General features: G+C 32.9%; 4 protein-coding genes across 4 annotated transcripts in view; 1 reads left to right on the top strand and 3 right to left on the bottom strand.

Annotated features, from left to right (window-relative positions):
* Window positions 1-738: 738 nt before the first annotated feature.
* HELRODRAFT_173558 (hypothetical protein) lies at window positions 739-5,361 on the bottom strand (the record flags this gene model as incomplete). The annotated part of the gene is made up of 10 exons (XM_009020177.1): window positions 739-761; window positions 1,458-1,747; window positions 1,930-2,057; window positions 2,240-2,319; window positions 2,394-2,522; window positions 3,457-3,768; window positions 4,009-4,132; window positions 4,350-4,462; window positions 4,582-4,678; window positions 5,293-5,361. 10 exons carry the CDS (start codon window positions 5,359-5,361, stop codon window positions 739-741), a joined length of 1,365 nt encoding a protein of 454 aa, XP_009018425.1.
* A 2,079-nt stretch (window positions 5,362-7,440) lies between these two features.
* On the top strand, window positions 7,441-9,162 carry HELRODRAFT_173557 (hypothetical protein; the record flags this gene model as incomplete). The annotated part of the gene is made up of 1 exon (XM_009020176.1): window positions 7,441-9,162. The coding sequence occupies one exon, from the start codon at window positions 7,441-7,443 to the stop codon at window positions 9,160-9,162; it is 1,722 nt and encodes a 573-aa protein (XP_009018424.1).
* Window positions 9,163-12,241: 3,079 nt separating this feature from the next.
* HELRODRAFT_173556 (hypothetical protein) lies at window positions 12,242-16,169 on the bottom strand (the record flags this gene model as incomplete). Its single annotated transcript, XM_009020175.1, has 11 exons — window positions 12,242-12,400; window positions 12,557-12,627; window positions 12,956-13,062; window positions 13,205-13,384; window positions 13,724-13,937; window position 14,061; window positions 14,341-14,417; window positions 14,482-14,838; window positions 15,010-15,280; window positions 15,614-15,768; window positions 16,055-16,169. The coding sequence occupies 11 exons, from the start codon at window positions 16,167-16,169 to the stop codon at window positions 12,242-12,244; spliced, it is 1,707 nt and encodes a 568-aa protein (XP_009018423.1).
* A 259-nt stretch (window positions 16,170-16,428) lies between these two features.
* HELRODRAFT_191984 (hypothetical protein) overlaps window positions 16,429-19,568 on the bottom strand; it is a gene marked incomplete at its 5' end in the record, with an annotated part of 9,349 nt that continues 6,209 nt past the window's right edge. Inside the window, 8 exons of the mRNA XM_009020174.1 lie at window positions 16,429-16,709; window positions 16,880-17,100; window positions 17,601-17,702; window positions 18,032-18,115; window positions 18,269-18,415; window positions 18,881-18,970; window positions 19,045-19,163; window positions 19,402-19,511. Coding sequence (XP_009018422.1) covers window positions 16,667-16,709; window positions 16,880-17,100; window positions 17,601-17,702; window positions 18,032-18,115; window positions 18,269-18,415; window positions 18,881-18,970; window positions 19,045-19,163; window positions 19,402-19,511 — 916 coding nt within the window. The 3' untranslated portion in view covers window positions 16,429-16,666. The remainder of the gene's footprint in view (window positions 16,710-16,879; window positions 17,101-17,600; window positions 17,703-18,031; window positions 18,116-18,268; window positions 18,416-18,880; window positions 18,971-19,044; window positions 19,164-19,401; window positions 19,512-19,568) is intronic.

The following is a 19,568-nucleotide window of genomic DNA, read 5'->3' as shown; positions in this document are numbered from 1 at the left end:
GAGTACAAAAAGAGTCGCAAAATTGGAAATAGATAGAACTGGATGATTGATGATAGGATGCTTAATTCCGACACATCTATCAGAAAACAATGTGTCAGTAGCAGAAGTAAGAAAAATTAAAAAAATAACATTAATCATTATTGTTGTTCTTGTTGGTTTTAATTTGGAAAAATAAATAAAATATAAAACCGTAAATTCATTTTCAAGTGAGCGAAGGAATGAATGAATGATTAAACGAATGGACAAACAAACCAATATTACAAACTAATGAATAAATGAATGAATGAGTGAATGAATGAAAGATCGATTGAATGAATGGTTGAATGAATGAATGAATGAATGAGCGAATGAATGAATGAATGGCCTTAATCATTCCTCAGTGCAACACATTAACAACGAAGAAATGGTCACAACGAGGGTGTGACTAACCAAGTGATATAAAGAAAATAACAAAATGATGAATGGATCACAATAAAAAAAAGATCAGATAAATGAAAGAACGAACGAATGAGGAAGTAAAAGAATATAACCGAACATGTGACGTCGGTTATCAACACGATGCGTTCCTTAACGAGATTTTAATGACCAAATAGAATCGAATTTCATCCATTAACACACACACGCACGCACGCACGCACGCACATATATATACCATTTTGTTATCATTAAATAGTTTTATTCCACCACAAGCGAGTTTGATTTTATTAATTTAATGAATAAAAACAACAAAAACTTCTGCTACAATTGTTTCATTTCCTTTCCTAGGAATGTTTTATTTTAATTTATACAAAATTGATTGAATAATCAATGAAATCTACCAGCTAGCCAACCAATCAACCAACCAATCAACCAACCAATCACCACTTAGTAAATAACCCAGAGCTCATTTTAGGTACAACTTTATAACTAGTCCTAATCAGCCAATCAAATTCATCCTGCCCTAAATCATCCAGCCAATCCGAATAGAGCTGTTGAACAGCGGGGTGGCAGCTAACAGCTGGCTCCCGAAGAGCTGAGCAGCTAGCCGCTGGTAGCTTAGCAACGCTATTGAAAACGTCCTTGACCTTGGCGATTTGTTCTTTCGATGACTGGCCTGTCTGAAGTTTTATTTGACCACCACCGTTTATACAACCTGTGTTAAAAATGGATGGATGGATGGATGGATGGATGGATGGATGGATGGATGGATGGATGGATGGATGGATAGATGATTGTATAAATGTAAGTATCCATGAACGAACGAACGGATGAACGAACGAACGAATGAATAAATGAACGAATGAATGAACGAATGAATGAATGAGTAAATGAATTAACGCAAGAAAGAGTGTACGATGAATTATCAAACTAAAGACAAATGATGATGATAAAAACGAAATGCCAGATAGCAATAACAACAACAACAACAATATGAATAATATTAATAATAAATAATAATATTAATAATAATAATAAACCTGAAGGACAAGCCATAATTTCAACGAAATCATAATCATAACCACCACGTTCCATCACCATCCGCTTATTATTAATATTATTATTATTATTATTAATATTATTATTATTATTATTCTTGTTTAGTTTCCTCTTCAGTTTCTGGACGACGTTCTGAATGTTGCGGAATCCGTAAGCAGTTGCGAATTTTAACGCCGGTGTCTGTTTATCATTATCTCTATTATTATTATTATTGTTGTTGTTATTGTTGTTGTTGTTTTTGTCTATGATAACTTCTTGCATGTCAGCGTTCCTTGAACATTGAGAAATAGAAAAATTATCAATAACAACAACAATGTTGATAACAGCAACAACAACAATAACAACAACAATGTTGACAACAGCAACAACAACAATAACAACAACAACAACAATATTATCAACAATAACAACAACAATATCAACAACAACAACAACAACAGTAATAATAATCACTTCAAAACTTTGAAGTCTAATTCCTTGACGGAAACATCCAGTAACTCTTTGGCCGCGTATCTAGCGATGAACGCTAAGTAGCCATCACTTTCACTGAGTTCGTTGGACCATAAGTTTGTGATGTCACTCTCAAATATTCCCGGACTATAATTTAATGATTATGATAATAAATATCCTCATAATAATTATAATTATTATCATCGTAATAATTATAATTATTATCATCGTAATAATTATAATTATTATCATCGTAATAATTATAATTATTATCATCGTAATTAATATAATTATTATCATCGTAATTATTTACTTGCCAGTAGTTGCAAGAATAATCCTCTAGAATATCTAAAAATGATGTACCCTCTCTCTCTATCGCCTCCAGCAATTCGACTGCTCGTAAATTATGATTATAATTATTATTACTATTATAACAATAACAAATAATAATAATAAATAATAGTAACCAGTAGATATGACGCAATCAACGCCCGTGACGTCATCAGCACCCATCTGAAACTCCTTCCTACTGGCTTCCAACTTCTTATCATAGCAGGGCGCAACGGCGAGATGGTAAATCATGGATGGATGAAGACCTGATCGTGATAATCACCTTTATTATTATTGTTATTATTATTTGGGGAGAGTCTTCCACTGCCCAGTGCCCACTATGCAGCAACCAAAAAACTAACAAGCACGTACTCTACAACTGCAGCTCAACATCGTCGTCAAAGAGGTATACAAAAAGATACAACAAAATTCTAGCGATAATTCTGGAAAAAATGAAATTATGCTGCGCCGACCCAGAAGTCTGCCTTTTTGCCGATCTAGAGACAGATGAACTTCAACTACTACCTCGCTTATTCAAGTCAGTGCGACCAGATATCGCAGTTCTAAGAAACGAAACAATTGAAATACTGCAACTGACAGTCTGTCAGTTGCGAGACTAACTTTTTAAATTCTAAAGAATATAAACTATCTAAATACTCTGGTAACTTGCAAAAAAACTTGATGGACGACTTTAAACATTTAAAAATAAAAACATTCGAAATTTCAACTCTAGGTTCATTTAAAATATTTAATTTATCTCTTGTAAACATTATTTGGTCTGACTGTTTCTGCAATAGCCTCATTAAAATCTGCAACACCGTCGTCCTACGCTATTCACTGCGATAGAAAATCAATTCTGTAACTTATTAACTCTAGCCATACTCGTTCTCTTTGGATGAAGAGCTTCGTAGACTAAATTAATACTCTACCTAATATTTTATTTTACTTTATTTTTTACTTTCATTTTATTGAACTTGTCAATTTGTTTTTATTTTATTGTCCTTTTCATTGTTTCATAGCTGAATAAAAGATTGTTGTTCTCATCACAGCTGATATTTTAACGACTCTTCATACAATTCGTCAGGTCGTAGTTCATTGCTAAAGACGAGAATTGAAACAAAATGATCACAAATAATTATAAAGAACAATAATTATACTGCTGATAAAAACTATCATCATCATCATCATCAACCACGTGACCTAATTTTTTAGCGATGTACACTTTTATAATGACGGCCATGAGTTGCTGAGCCGACTTGACAGTACAAATTAGGGAAAGAATGGATTCAGTTAGAGTTTTCTCGGCGTAACAAACCCAACCTGGACAGGCAGAGGCCAACATCGGTAAACCTGTTGGCGCTGTGTGGCTGTTAGTTGCACCATCTTGTTGTTGTTGGTAGTCTTGTCGTTGTTGTTGTTGTTGTCGTAGTTTATACCTCATAACAAACTCCTTAGCACTTTCAATCAGGCTCAATTCCCTTCCCAGTGAAGTGTCCATGATTATGTTGAAACCTTATCAATCAATGAGTGAATGAATGAATGAATGAATGCGTGAATGAATGAATGAATGAATGAATGAATGAATGAATGAATGAATGAATGAATACATGAATGAATGAATGAATGAGTCCATTCATTCAAACAAATGAACACTTGCACATAAACACACACACAAACACATACAATAACACAAATACAAACACGCACCGTAACACACACACACGCATGCACACAGACAAACACAACAACGACCTAATTTCTTAAAAATCGTCGTCAACTTCCTGAAGGTCTTCTCAACAGAAAGACCAAACTTAACAGCAAGCGATGCCACAGATTGGGGTGCTATGCTAACTGCATACAATTTTTTATCACCATTCTGAAAATATTATTATTATTATAATATAATTATAATATAATTATATTATCTTAATCATCATCATCATACCAAATTTCTTTTAAACTCAGCTATTATCATCATTAGCATTACTCCTCTCAATAATTAATTAAATCAAAATTGCCATACCATGATTAATAATTATAGTCATAATTAATAATTATATTATAATTAATAATTATGTTATAATTAATCTCACTTGAAGTGCCTTATAAACTTCCTCTAGACTCTGCTGAGATATAAGTACAGTTTCAGCACTAGTGACACAGCCACTGCAAGCCAGGCAATCATTCAAAGTTATATTGGCTTTCTCTAGTCTTTCATATTTATCATCCTATAATAATTATAACAATAATAATAATTATAATTATAAATTATGGTTATTTATTATGGTAAGAAATATTAATTATTATAAAAATAATATAATAAACTTTCTTCTGTCAGTTGATATGGTTCTTTGGTATCAGAATCATACTGAATTAACTTCACTTTACCGCTTTTGGCAACTTCAATAGGCTTGATACACTCCTAATTTAATTAATAATTTTGAAAAAATACTGTATTATAATATAATTAAACTATCATTATTATATTATTAGTTATATCATTAATATTCATGAATAAATTAAAAAACATACAACATAAAATGTATATCACACATACATGCTCATAATAATTTATATAGAGATAAATAAATAGATGTATACACAGTTGCAGATAGATACAGACATCCACACTCTCTCACTCTCTCTCTCTCACACACACACACAATACAATGTTGTGCTATGTTCATATTTACATACAATGCAGTACAGATAAGACACAAAGTACAATGTACATGCATTGTATACAATCATACATACTACATACACGCCTACCAACCTACTCACATTACAATCTTATATTATAATTATATGTTCAATTATAATATTATATGTTTTTTAATTAAAACAAAACAATAAAAATATTATATTAATATTATTATATCTATAATTCATAATTAAGATTGATAATAATATCTAATTTATATTTTATTTAATTTAACATCAATAATCAATATGAAAAATAAATATTATTACTTTTATTTTAATTTCATATTATTTAAAATTTTAAATTTAAGAAAATTAAACTGGAGGATTGACTTGTGATGGTGCTATGTAATCATCCAAATCAGCCAACTGAACGGCCCCACTGAATTTGTTGGAACTCATCTTATTTATTAAATTTTAAAAATAAAATAAAAAATTGTATTAATAATAATATATAACTAAGTTTGATCAAAAAATATACACATGCATTAGTCTAAAAGTGAACTTGTATCTAACAATGACAAATAAATCATTAAATAAATGGACTTGCTTGGTTTGTTGGCTCATTGGCTTTTACTTACGAAATTGCATGGGTTTTAACGGGCAAGCTATATGGAATAATTACTTGACTTAATATGTTTAAAACATTGAAGTAATTTTATTTAATTTTATTAAATAGAATTATGTATTATTAAATTATTTTTGTTAATTTAAATATAAAAATTGCTTTTCATCCGCGGAAATACAATGGCTTACTGAAGCCATATGTTGGCTTACTAGGATTGAACTATAGTCACTCTTTTTGCATATATACAATGCTATGAGATCAATCAATCAATCAATTAATCAATCAATTAATCATTTAATCATTCAATCGATCGATCATAATCATTCTCGTATTGCAGTGTTTAAATAAAAAAGTTGAACAATTTTTTTATGTGTTTTGATAATTACAGGTCACAATCATCATCATCTTCATCGACATCGCAATTGAAATGAAATTAAAAAGTTTTTTAAATGTCAAGGTCGGTCCTTCCATTGATACTTTGTTTCTTAGTCCATGATCAATCATCATGTAGGTATGTATTGAAATACTTTTTGATATTTATTATATAAATCCATCCTTATAAAACAACGGTATGAATTATTTTTACGCACGTATGTACGCAAGTAGTACTTACACACTTCTCTGCGAGAATTCAAAATAATTTGAGATCACACCTTACACCACACAATTTGCGTTCTGGTGTTGCATCCACTATATCTATCTATTTCATTATTTAGTTTTGTGTTATTTTGTTATGTTTGGTAAAATTTATTTGTTAGGAATTTAATGTGACCTTTATACCGGCTAATTCACAACAACCGTGCAGTTAAATAACTGCTGCTAACGTCATATCCTCGAAAGATTTCGTAATAGATTTCCCATCCTATTTCATAAGTTTTATGTGATGTTCAGGTCACAATCATGGTAAAGTCACAAGAATAGTAGTCAGTCACCTACCTACAACTAAATTACTCTCAGGGCTTTAGCTTACCTATAAGGATTAACTCGTCTCACCTACCTACAAATTTGTCTTTCTACGTTTTAAAAATTTTACATGTTTCAGTTATTTTATTTAACATATTTTAGCGTTTTTATTTTACTTGTAACTTTTTAACTAATGTTAAGCCCTGGCCTACCTTCGATTGTTCAACTCATCACAATCCCTAACTTACCTATGAATTAAATTAAGTCCGGTAAAGAAAATAGAAAGTTGAAGAGAAACATAACAACGACACCGAATGAATGGATGTTGTGTATGTGTGTGTTGTTTTGATGTATGTGTGTGTGTGTGTGTGTGTAAATGTGCGCGTTTGTATCCTCCAGAAACTTCCCCACTCACTACGGATCGATCATCATCTGACACGCATTCTGAGATAACTCAAAGTAATTTAAGACTACAAAATAACACAATTGTACAATTTGAATGTGTAAATATAACATCATAAATGTATTATAACTTTAAATTAATTGATTAATTAATTGATTGATTATAGCTCTTTCCTAGTAAGCCAGCATAGGGCTTCAACATATATACATACTTATAATACCTTCAGTAAACCACTATTTCACAGGACAAAAAAAATATTTATACTCAAATTAACAAAAATAATTTTAAAATACATAATTCAATTTAAGTACATTGTTTTAAACATTAATAAGTCAAGTAAATATTTTATATAGATTGTTTGTTAAAACTCAAGCCAGTAGAGATGTGTGGAATTGGTCCAAACTAAATTATTGGAGCCAATTCACCACCCATTTTTTTTTCTTGACCGTTTAAAAATTAATTTATGCGCAGTAAATAAAGTGGCAAATAGAAGCACGAATCTGGCGTTTTTAAATCCAAATTTTGACAAAATCGTTTTTAATTTATAAGTTTTTAAAAATGTTTATTGTTTAAAATAATAATTTGGCTTGAAAATTATAAAAAGTAAATGAAATTTGCGAACGAGAATATCATCAAAGCTCTGGCTTCTGTGGGCCCATTCATGAAAGAAGGCAGACTGTTCCACAGAAAAAATCTGAAAAAATCGTTCAAATCTAGATGGTTCAAATTAAAATCCAACTTACTTTACTACTACCGAACTAATGAGTTTGGTAATATTGGAGATGATGAACCACTGGGCGTGTTAGTGTTGGCCTCCTGCACCGTCAAAATGGATTTCCTACCAAATGCACCGTTCGTTTTTTCCATCTTGTTCAACATTTCCAACGAACGTCATTACTTCTGTGGGGTAGATACCGATCAGTGTGTTGAATGGATCGACGTTCTTCAGTGTGCTTCCTACAGTACTCTTCAGGAGCAATATGAAAGTTTAAAGAAGGAAATATTGCTAAGGACATCTCAAGATGAAATCCATCACACACCAAAAAACGCCATCTTCCATAGGAGGATTGGGAAATCATTTAATGGTCTGCCCAAAAGGTATGAAAAAAGATTTCAAAGTGTAGATAAATTGAAAACTCCTCGAGATCGATCGTTGGACCAGATGAAGAAATCTGTGCTAAGAGATGAATCTCTCAGATCAGGAGGTGCCCTGGAGCAAGTTCGAAAGAGTTACAGCCTGGCCAATTTGTTAATGCATTCAGAAAATGGAGATTTGTATAATCTATTGTCACCAGATGTCTTACCTGATGCAAACTTTCCATCAATGTCTCCTGCAGATAGTACCAAAAAAAATAATCTCTTCAATTTTGATTTAAAACATTTTGATAGTAAGAAGAAGAAACGAAACAGAGTTAAAAAACAGTCCAGTGATGGTGTAACTTACAAACACTACAGCCACAACTACCATGACAGCTTCTATGACATCAACCACCAACTACAGCACAGGCAGCAACCTAACAACCTATCACTTCTTATGCCATCTTCATCGGCCTCCAATCCATTCCGGAGTAACTCAGCTGAAAGAATTGACTTCACTAATCGTAAGAAGAAGAAAAAACAACCAAAGAGAAAAAGCATTGATCAACAGCAGGTTGTCACAAATGAAGAATTACAAATTCTCAAACAATCTTTTAATAAAAATTCTAAAAATAACAAAAACAAGGCCAAAAAAACTTCTAAAGATAAGACCACAACATCTTCAGGTTCCAACTCCAACTCATCCTCAAATATAGATGACAAAGTTTTGACAAAACCAACAGCAAAAAATGTCAACGATGATACACTGGGCATCATATTAAAACCATTATCGCTGGCCTCCAATCCATTCTTGAGCACTTATTCAAAATCTCTGTCTCAAGAGAAACAAGTGAAAAAGAAAAAATCCATCTTAAGGCATGGTTATTCAATGGTTTCAAAGACAAAGAGATCAAAATCTAAAGATAAAAATAATAATTTTCAAATTAAAAATAATAATAAAGATGGAGATAATGCCGATGAAAATAATGGCGATTTAAACCAAAAAGATAATTTATGCAAATTTATTCAAAGACCTCGTTCTTGCACTTTGGCTCAATTAGAGAAAATCCCAAGTTTCTCAAAAATTCACTCCAACGATGTATATGAATCGTCAAATGATGAAGAAGATGCACTTGGAAAAGGACTTACTAACATATTCATTCGGTGCAATGAAAACAGCCTGAGATGTTCACTCAACATTCCTAATATTTCCATTCCCAAAAAACACGTTTATGACTTTAATAAAAGTTAAAAATAATAATGATGATGGTGGAGGTGAAGATGATATATTAATTATTGGTAAAATTGTTTTTTAGTACGGTGAAAAAGTTTGAAATAACTTACATCAACCTTCAAATTTGCTTCCTCGTTGTTTTCTTACGTGACGTGATCAGTGTATTTTTCCTTTTCTTCAATTTTTTTTGGATTTTATAATCTTGATATTAATTTATTTAAACATCTCTTGTTTATGTTCATCACCAGTTTTGTTATAAGCGCCAATTGTCTCCTTAATTTTCCATTTTTACAGCACTTTCTTCTATCACATCCCTGTCAAAATATCAAAGTATTAATATACATATATACCTGAACATTATGTATTCACAGACACACACACGTTTACACAATTTTATGCCGCTACATTAATCAAACGCATTTAACTCAACGACGCAGATGTTACTTTCGTTATTAAATTACTAAATTATAGTAAAATAATTATATGAATGCAAGTTATATATACATATATATATATACATGCGTATGTATGGATGAGCGTGTGTGTGTGTGCGTGTGTCTAGAATATGATTTTACTTCAACTGCCATTACTAACCAAATAAATAGACTATTATCAATTAGTGAAATACATTAAATATGTGTTATATACGTATGTACATTTATACACGTTACACTATATATGTATATATATATATATATATATAGATTTATATATATATATATAAATCTTCAACTATTGATGAAAATCAAAGCATGTTCTGCGTTAGTTAACTAATTTGTGACATTTCTGACGGTATTAATACAATATACATATATATATGCATATATATATATACATAAATATATATATTATATATATATATACATATGCCAAAAACATACATATTTTATACTAATGCTGAGCATACATAGGTGTACACAGAAATTCATATACCAATAATACATAGCCATATATATATACATACATATATATATACACTACAGCGTGATTCTGTTTTTAAATGATGATTTTTCCATTATCTTCATTTTTCAACTTATTGGTAATTATGAACGCAAAATAAAATAATTAATTTTGTATTGTCCAATGTTTTTGTCCAATTGTAAATAAAATTATTATAAATAGATAAATTTTTATGGGTAAACCAACCATTCAGTCAAACCAAAACCAATCATTCAATCAACCAACCAACCTATTATTCAATCATACCAACCAATCAATCATTCAACCAACCAACGCATCAGTAAATCAAACAAAGTCCATTCAAACAGTTCGTCCCACTAATCATACAGTAATATTATTATTATATATTATTACATTATAATATTAATATAATATAGTATTATTATACATCAGTATAATATAGTATTATAAATAGAAATTTAAAATATTGTTAAACTTTCCAAAGCAAATAAACTAATGAGATTGAAAATTTAAATTCATTGATTCTTTGCCTGCTCGTACCCAACACATGCATTATTCGCATATTATATATTAATATATCATACAATACTGTATAAAATATGGCCTCCTTCCAATATATATATATATGAGTATGTATATATATATATATATATATATATATATCTATGTGTGTGTATAAATATTTTTTATATTACATAAATAAGAAAATGCATCAGTCAATATTAAAATAAAATATACATGTGTACATCATCGTCTAAATTATTCTTGCTCTATTGGCAATAGAGTTTTCATCTGTACGTACTGCCGTCCATATTCACCACTCATATAAAGTATCTTAATAGCCTAATGTTGAACAACATAAAATAATAATAATTATAAATAATTTTTAATTATAATTAAAAATAATAATAACAGCAGTTCCGGTGATGATAATAATAATAACAATAACGTAACATTATGCATTGGAGAAGAGCTGGTTGGTAACATTGGGCAAACACGCCAAATATGGAGATAATTATATTTTACAAAATTATAACTGTAATAAAGTCGATAATAATAGTAATAATTATGATGCAAATAATATTAATAATGCCAATAATAATAATAATAAGTGATAAAAATATTTGATGATAAGGATGATGTTAAAAACGCTGGCTACGTCATGAGTCATACGATGATGCTGGCTATGTCATTTCAAATGTAATTTTAAATAATATATTTATAATAATAATAAACAATAATAATAATAATAAACAACAATAAAAATAAACAACAATAAAAATAAACAACAATAAAAATAAACAACAATAATAAACAATTATAATATAAAATTTTTACATCATAATAACGGCACAATGTTACAAGAGGAGCTGTGATAAAAAAGAAAAATGAAACCAAAAGATTAACACTCACTCTACTGTACTGATGATCTGTTTGTTGCATGTGTGTGCTTATACGTATGTATGTACGTATGTACGCGTATGTATGTGTGTCTGTGTATGTATGTACAAAATCGAACGAATCGAGAGTTCAGTAGAAGTCTTCAATCAAATAGTCTTTTGGTTCATAAACTTCCAGGCGAGTATGCATGTAGTTGTAGATATGATGTATGTGTGTTATCTATTGTTCTTTTATCTTTACACCTTTTATCTCTCTCTCACACACACACACACACACACACACACACACAAACTTACACATACTCTGAGATACATTGAACGAACGAATGAAAAAAAAATGAACGAACTGATATATTGTCGGATTATGAATAATAAATAAATGTTTTCAGATTCTTTTATATTAACTATAATAATAAGAAAAATAATGAAACTAAAAACTGTTATGTTAGTAGCATAATTAGACGTACTTACCATCAACCTTTTCCCATCATTATAATAGCCATCTTAACCTGTATTCACACAAAACAGAAACAACAAACACATAAGCAAACATTTTTTATTGATTAACTAATTAATTCACGTTAAATAATTAATTAACATATATCTCTTCTCACGCACTACAAACCCAACCACAACTCCTGACACATTTGCAATACAAACCATTGCCCTATGGCATGCAAAATGATAGATGGCCCAATCAGAATACAGGAACAATCATCAACCAATCAAAAGCAAGGGTGATTATGACTCAATTGGTTATAACATACACTGATAATTTACATAAATTCTTCCACCCAAACACGTTCTAAAGATATCATCCAATCAGAATTGAGAATTTCCAAACTAAGATGCTTGAGATACGCCTGGTGGCATTTGATTGGTCGGTGGCCGGCTGTTACCACGCCCACCACCTCTGTTGCCATAGAAGCCATCATCTGAAATAAATATATACATAATTAAATAACGGTGAAACGAAATTAAAAAAAAACATATAATCTTTCATAAATAGATCTAGCTAATCATCATAATCAAAATCATCATCGTCATCACAACCACCTAGATCATCATCATCATCATCAACAACGAATAACCTCTCCCCCTAGAGCCTCTGTAACCGCCTGGTCTTCGAGGTGCTCCAGAGTAATAACTGTTGTATCTCGACCTACATATAAAGTATATACACAAACATACTCACTCGCACACAAATACAAACAAACACACAAACAAAAACGCACACATACAAACATGAACATACACAAAGTCACAACAGCAGAAACGAATTGAGTTGCATGCTATTTTAGCAATAACCACCAATTGAATTGCATGTTAACATAGCATGGGAGGTAAAAAATCAGAGCACAATATACAAGCACCCACTCGTACATTCATACCAGGACTGTTAACGCCACACACACACACACAACACACACACACGAAATCAACCCAATTAACCAACCTATTATTGTAACCACGGCTGTTGTAAAAACCACCTCCTCCCCTCATCATACTCCCAGCCGAACTGCCACCTATGTTGTTGGCGTTATTTACGAGGCCAAACGTTTCACAATTCAATTTCCTCTCATCTTTCCAATTGTTTCTGCAATTGCATGAATAATTAGATTAATTTATTCAAGAATATTAGCAAGGTCATAAATGTATACATGAATTCCAGTCATTCCAATCTGAAATTAGCCATTTCCACGCATTAGTACCCATTACAGAGAGATACAAACATCAACCTTTTATTTTTATCAGCCGAATCGGTACTTAGCTTGTCAAAGAATGACTTTGATTTATCATAGTAAACGACAGGAGGTTCACATTCATCGTCATCACCATCTCCTTCGTCGTTATCATCATTGTCTTCATTATCGTTTTCACTGCTGCGGTGGTCACCATGTGGTTGTTGTCGTTTGTCGCTGGCGTCGTTTGAAATGTGGCGATGTTGTGGCTGCTGCTGTTGGTGATGGCTGCTGTGGTGGTGCTCACTCGATGATGATTTGTCATCTGGGAATTAAAATCAGAGAAAAAGATGATGGTAATGAACAAATTCAAAATTCTATCTATTTAAAACCCAAAATGAAAAAAAAAACAAACTGTGCTGATTTACGGAGATCACATAAAAATAACAAAACTTGTAAAGACCACCATGAATAAAAACAAAATAAACCAACCAACTAACTGTGCAAACAACCAACCAGCCAAAAAACAAATCAACCAACCCACCAACCAACCATCCAACCAACCGACCAAGAGACAGCTTCTCCTTCAACTCTTTCTCAATCTGCTCCTTATCAAACTGGGCATTGGCACTTTCAAAATCGAACTCCTGGTCAAAGGTCAATCTCTGACCTGCTATATCTTCTCCAGGGCCTCCCACACCCCCTCCTGCCGGGGTTCCTCTACTCGGTCGGAAACCCCTGGATCTTCCTCTGAAGTTTGAACTATAACTAGACGGTCCTCCTCTGTAACCTGTTTTTTTTAAGATAACGTCGGTGAATTAATTTATTAGTGATGGGATGATTGGTAAGATGCTACACTCAACTGGCTGGAGCAGCAGCTGCTGGGTTGTTCGAATGCAAAGAGACCCCTAACCCTATAACATGCAATGTGTTGTAACAGCAACGCTAATGATGATGTTGAAATGAAAAAATATTATTATCTCTGTGCATGGCAAAGAATTTAATAGAGAGAGATATAAGAAGCTGTCCTGCCTGCCAATAGAAAATACTAATCAATAACAACAATGAAAAAATAAAATATATATGAGTAATGACAACGCTCTCTCTCTCTCTCTCTCTCTCTCTCTCTCTTTCTCTCTCTCTCTCACCCTTTAATCAGTCAAACTAATCTAATGAAAAACACCACTACTAACTAGTAGGAGGCTGATGATGGTGAGGTGGATGAAAATGTTGTTGATGATGTGGCGGTGCCGGATGCTGCTGCTGTTGGCTGTTGTAATAATGATGATATTGTGGTTGTTGCTGGTGATGCTGTTGATACATAGGTCTTCCACCTCTTCCATAACCATCACTATCCGTGGATGCAGAGTTGCTGCTTCCATAAAATACCTCACGACCCTGGTGGACCCCTCCCCCTCTTCCATGGTTACCCGACTGAGGATAAAAGTCTTTCTCAGGGTAACTCCTTGGTTGCATATTTTCATGCTGCATATCTCTATTAGAGTGGGAATAAACATTTTGTTTTTGTTGTTGTGGCTGCTGGGAGTGTTGTCTGTCGTTTTCATTGTAGTTAGTGTAGCTGTTAGTGTTCATTTGTTGTTGTTGTTGCTGCTGATGATGTTGCAGCTGCTGATGTTGTTGGCTTGGGGGCATGCGAGGCATGAATGATGCCCCATCAGCTGGTGGCCTGCCTAGAATGTGTGCATGGAATAAAATAATTTTTGCTCTGTCATTTTTAAAATATAATTTCATTTGATATAGTGTTTGGTTGGTGTAACAAAATTTGAAACAAAACAAAGAAAAAAAAAATACAAAAACCCACAAAAAAAAACAATTCTGAAAAATTGATCAAAACAAATCACCTGGTGACAACTTAACATTTTGAACAGCACCAACATTCTGAACATTAAAACCTCTATTAGAGGTCTGCACATCCTCCTGTTGATTGACAGCTTGTGTGGGAGGAGCCTGAGGCTTTTGAGGAGAGATGAGACACGGAGATGGTATTCTATGTTGCATCGCCATCTGTGGTTGTTGTTGCAGGTGGTCCAGCGATTGGCTAGGGGAAGCATAATTCTCACCTGCCCCGGGACTCAGACTGCTATTGCCACTGTTGTCCAAGATCTCCGATGACTGTTAAGTTGGGGCAGAATAAGTAATATATCAAACCATCGCAATTAAAAAAACAACTAAGTTATTAAAAAATAATTAGTAAATAATAATCATGGAAAAAATATATAAAGACATTATTGAAGATTTTTTTCAAATACTAAAAAAATTGGATAACTAACAATAACACATCTTTTCTTTTACAAATGTATCATTATTATTATCACCATAGAAAAAATTAACAAATATAACTTTATCCATACTCAAATTATATATAATTACAATTATAGAAATAGTAAAAATATAAGATTACAATAAGTATATTACATAAGTACTAAAATTGTAACTTGTTAATACTTGAATGATAGCAGGATCAGTAGCCATGGGTTGTGGAGGTGCACAAACATGGAGATCCTTGATGTCACGACCCCTGAATATGATATACTCAAAGATCTCATCTCTTGGAGGCACTGGCCTATCGGTTGGTCGGTCTTCCGTTCCAAATGATCTAACTGTTTTTTAGTTTTATATTTAGTTACTAATATTTTATAATGCCTATGTTCTTTTTTAACAATATCAATTTCTCTTCATAATTAATTAAATTAGTCATGCATGGATATTTCAGTAATATTTTGAAATTTTCTTCTAAGAAAAGATTGAATGAGCCATCCACTAATCACTAATTCTAGACAAACTGACTGGCGAGAATTCGAAACACATTTAAAGAACAATTGAATGAAATGCAAATTTATGAAGCAAATGAAAATAAAAAAATTATAAATTTGAAATAGAAAAAACCTTTAGCTAGGGCAACGGTGGACTCATTGGCGTCAATGGAGTACAAAATCCCTTCGTACCTAATTTCAGCTTTCGATATCAAACTGATTTTGCTGCCTAGATAGGGAATGCTCATTTCAAATTGTGTTTGGGTCGTTTTTTCGGGCGGAAAATTAAATAAAACTGGATAAGAATAATGAAATATTTTAAAATGGCAGGAAGATGGTAAATTGTTTTTGGAGATGTGCGGTGTTTTGGAAATCCCTTAAAAGTGAAACCATTGACCATATACATAAAAGTATAGAATTACTACCAACGTTAATTTTATTTTCGGCACTTACATTATTCTAATTATATGGCACGCAATGAGTCTCGATGAAAAACATAAACAAACTGGTCACACTTTATTTCCAAAAGTAAATATTAAACAAAACTGCAAAGAAATGTTGAAATTTTTACAATTAAATGAGCAAAAAATAATCCCTAACTAAACTAAATTAAATATTAACAAGATCAGTTTCAATAAACAATTAATAAATGAAACAATTTTTAACAAAACGACTAAATAAATAAATAATTCGATTGATAAACAAATATAACGACAATCAAATAAACTCTCACAACCATGAAATCTTACAATTTCAATCTTTTAATATCGTCGCTTTTGAAATCATATCTGGAAAAAATTAATTAAAAAGTATATTAACAATACCGCTATATTTATCAATCAATAATTAAAATTACAAACAAATCACTAAAGGGCACTTCCAATTAAAGAACATACGAAAAAACGAACGAATAAATGAATGAAGGAAGGAATGAATGAATCCATATCCTCTAACGAACCTCAAAGAAAGCACGTGCCTAACATCGGCTGGGGTCAACCTCCACGTAAGGGGTCCAGAGTTGCCGCCCCAGTAGTCCAAAACTTCGGCCACCTTCTCCAAATTCAAGATGGTGGCCATCTGGTTGAGCCTCGCGAATTTGTCCCTAATGGTCCAAGTCGTAGTTGAAGTTAGGTAACCAACCAGAGAGCGAATCTCTTTGTCGAACTGTAGGCCGCCGAGCTGGCAACAAGTTAAAATTTTTAAAAGATTTTGAGAAATTACACTAAAAGATTTATGAAATTACACTAAAATATATGAGAAAATACACTAAAAGATTTAAGAAATTACGCTAAAAGATTTAAATGATAATTAGAAAAAAGATTTTTGTTATCAATAGAAAGTCTAAACCAGGGGTGGGCAAACCACTGCCCGCGGGCCGAATGTGGCCCTCGAAGCTTTTCATGCGGCTCGCGAAGTTTTGTTCGCCAAAAAAAGGTCGCCCACCAGTCAGACATTATAACAAAAAAAAACCACAAATCTTAAAAAAATTTCTTTTTCGGTTCGAAAAAATTTGCTTATGCGGCCTTAACCCTCACAGCAAAAAGTTTGCAACCCCTCGTTCAAACGATAATATTGTTTAAAATTTGAGTAGTATAATTAAAGACAACAATGTTAAAAAATCGTCCCTTCAATCGTTCGTTCATTCATTCACTCGTTCATTCATTCATTCATTCACTTACTCTATTGAAAGTAGTTTTCAAGACGACTTTTTCAAGTAAGGCAGTCACCTCATTGGACAGATGACTGACGAATTGGTCGTAATTCGACGGGGTCAATGACGTCTGAGATGACGATGACGACGACGATGATGATGGTTATGATGACGATGATGACGATGATGATGATGGTTATGATGACGATGACGACGATGATGATGATGGTTATGATGACGATGATGACGATGATGATGATGGTTATGATGACGATGACGACGATGATGATGATGGTTATGATGACGATGACGACGATGATGATGATGGTTATGATGACGATGACGACGATGAAAATAATAAATAACAAATAATAGTTTATTGAGAGTAAATTTAAATAAAAACCCTGCCATCATCATCATCATCCTCATCATCATCATCATCCTCATCATCATCTTTACCCTAAACGTGACCAGAAGATTATCAATATTGCAGATGAGATTTTGCACCCACGGATCGCTAGCTTCATATTGTGAGAACTCCTCCTGATAATGATGTTGGTAATGATTATGATGATGATGGTGATAATGATAGTGATGATGATGACAATGATACAGTCATGCGTACAAACGCACTAAATGCAAACATGCAAACAAACAAACAAACACACAAACATACAAACACACACACACACACACCTCAGTTAGGTTATGATTGACGGACGAGAAACTATCAATCAATGGTTTAATTCTCTGTCTAATTGAATTAGCGATCAGCTGATTGAAACCAAACGTAGAAATCTCTTTCAAACGATTGGTCACTTGATTGAGGTCATTTAAACAGCTCTGCGATGTCATTGGTCGATCGAGTTCATTGGTTGAATAAATTATGATAATGTTGTCGTTATTATATTACTAAAAAACTTTCAATTCCAATGTGAGAATGATGTTAGTCATACAAATACATCGTCCTTTTACCTTAGTATTATTTATTAACCAATCAACCAACCAACCAACCAACCAACCAACCAACCAATCAATCAACCAACCAACCAACCAACCAACCAACCAACCAACCAACCAATCAATCAATCAATCAATCAATCAACCAACCAACCAACCAACCAATCAATCAACCAACCAACCAACCAATCAATCAACCAACCAACCAACCAATCAACCAACCAACCAACCAACCAACCAACCAACCAACCAACCAATCAACCAACCAACCAACCAATCAATCAACCAACCAACCAACCAACCAATCAACCAACCAACCAAAAGTTTAGCTTTGGCCTGCTCAGACACGTTAGCATACAACGTATTTATCTCGAGTTGTACGTTCGATTTCAATGTTTGAGTGTTTTCAATGCTAACTTCTACGTTGTTTAAGGCTGCCTATGATGATGATGATGGTGACGATGATAATGATGATGATGGCGGTGATGGTGATGATGAAACTGGATCATTACCAGGAATAGAGCCTTAGCTTTTTCAGTTTCGGCGTCTGTGTTGATCCCTCTGCCAGCCACTAATGTTGATTGCACCAGGTTGTAGGCCTGGGCTATGGAGTCGAACCCCGTTGTATAGCCTGTATCAGGGTTGAAGGTCATTACCGTTTCAAGGTCAAAACTCCAAAGGTCGTTATCCTAAACACGTCCTTCAGACACACTCACACACACTCACACACACACACTGATTGTATGTGACATGCGAGATCTCTTTGCATTCAAACCAGGTCACTGCAACAACAGGAAGCCTTCTTCAACCGCTGAACCATGTGGACGTCATCATCATCTTCATCGTCGTCGTCATCGTCATAATCAAACCTGCTCTAAGTCTGCTGAACAAGACATCGGCATAATCTCTCTCGAGCAGAGCGCATGCATGGTTCAACATGGCACACACACAATCAACGTTCGAACTCGACAGTGCCCTCCTGACAATGATGACGATCATGGCGATGACAAACAACAACAACAACAACAACAAACAA

Source organism: Helobdella robusta, assembly GCF_000326865.2.
Source record: "Helobdella robusta unplaced genomic scaffold HELROscaffold_27, whole genome shotgun sequence".
Classification (NCBI taxonomy): Eukaryota; Metazoa; Annelida; class Clitellata; order Rhynchobdellida; family Glossiphoniidae; genus Helobdella; species Helobdella robusta.
Note: the sequence above shows the minus strand (reverse complement) of the source record. Positions and strands in the feature narration are given on the sequence as shown.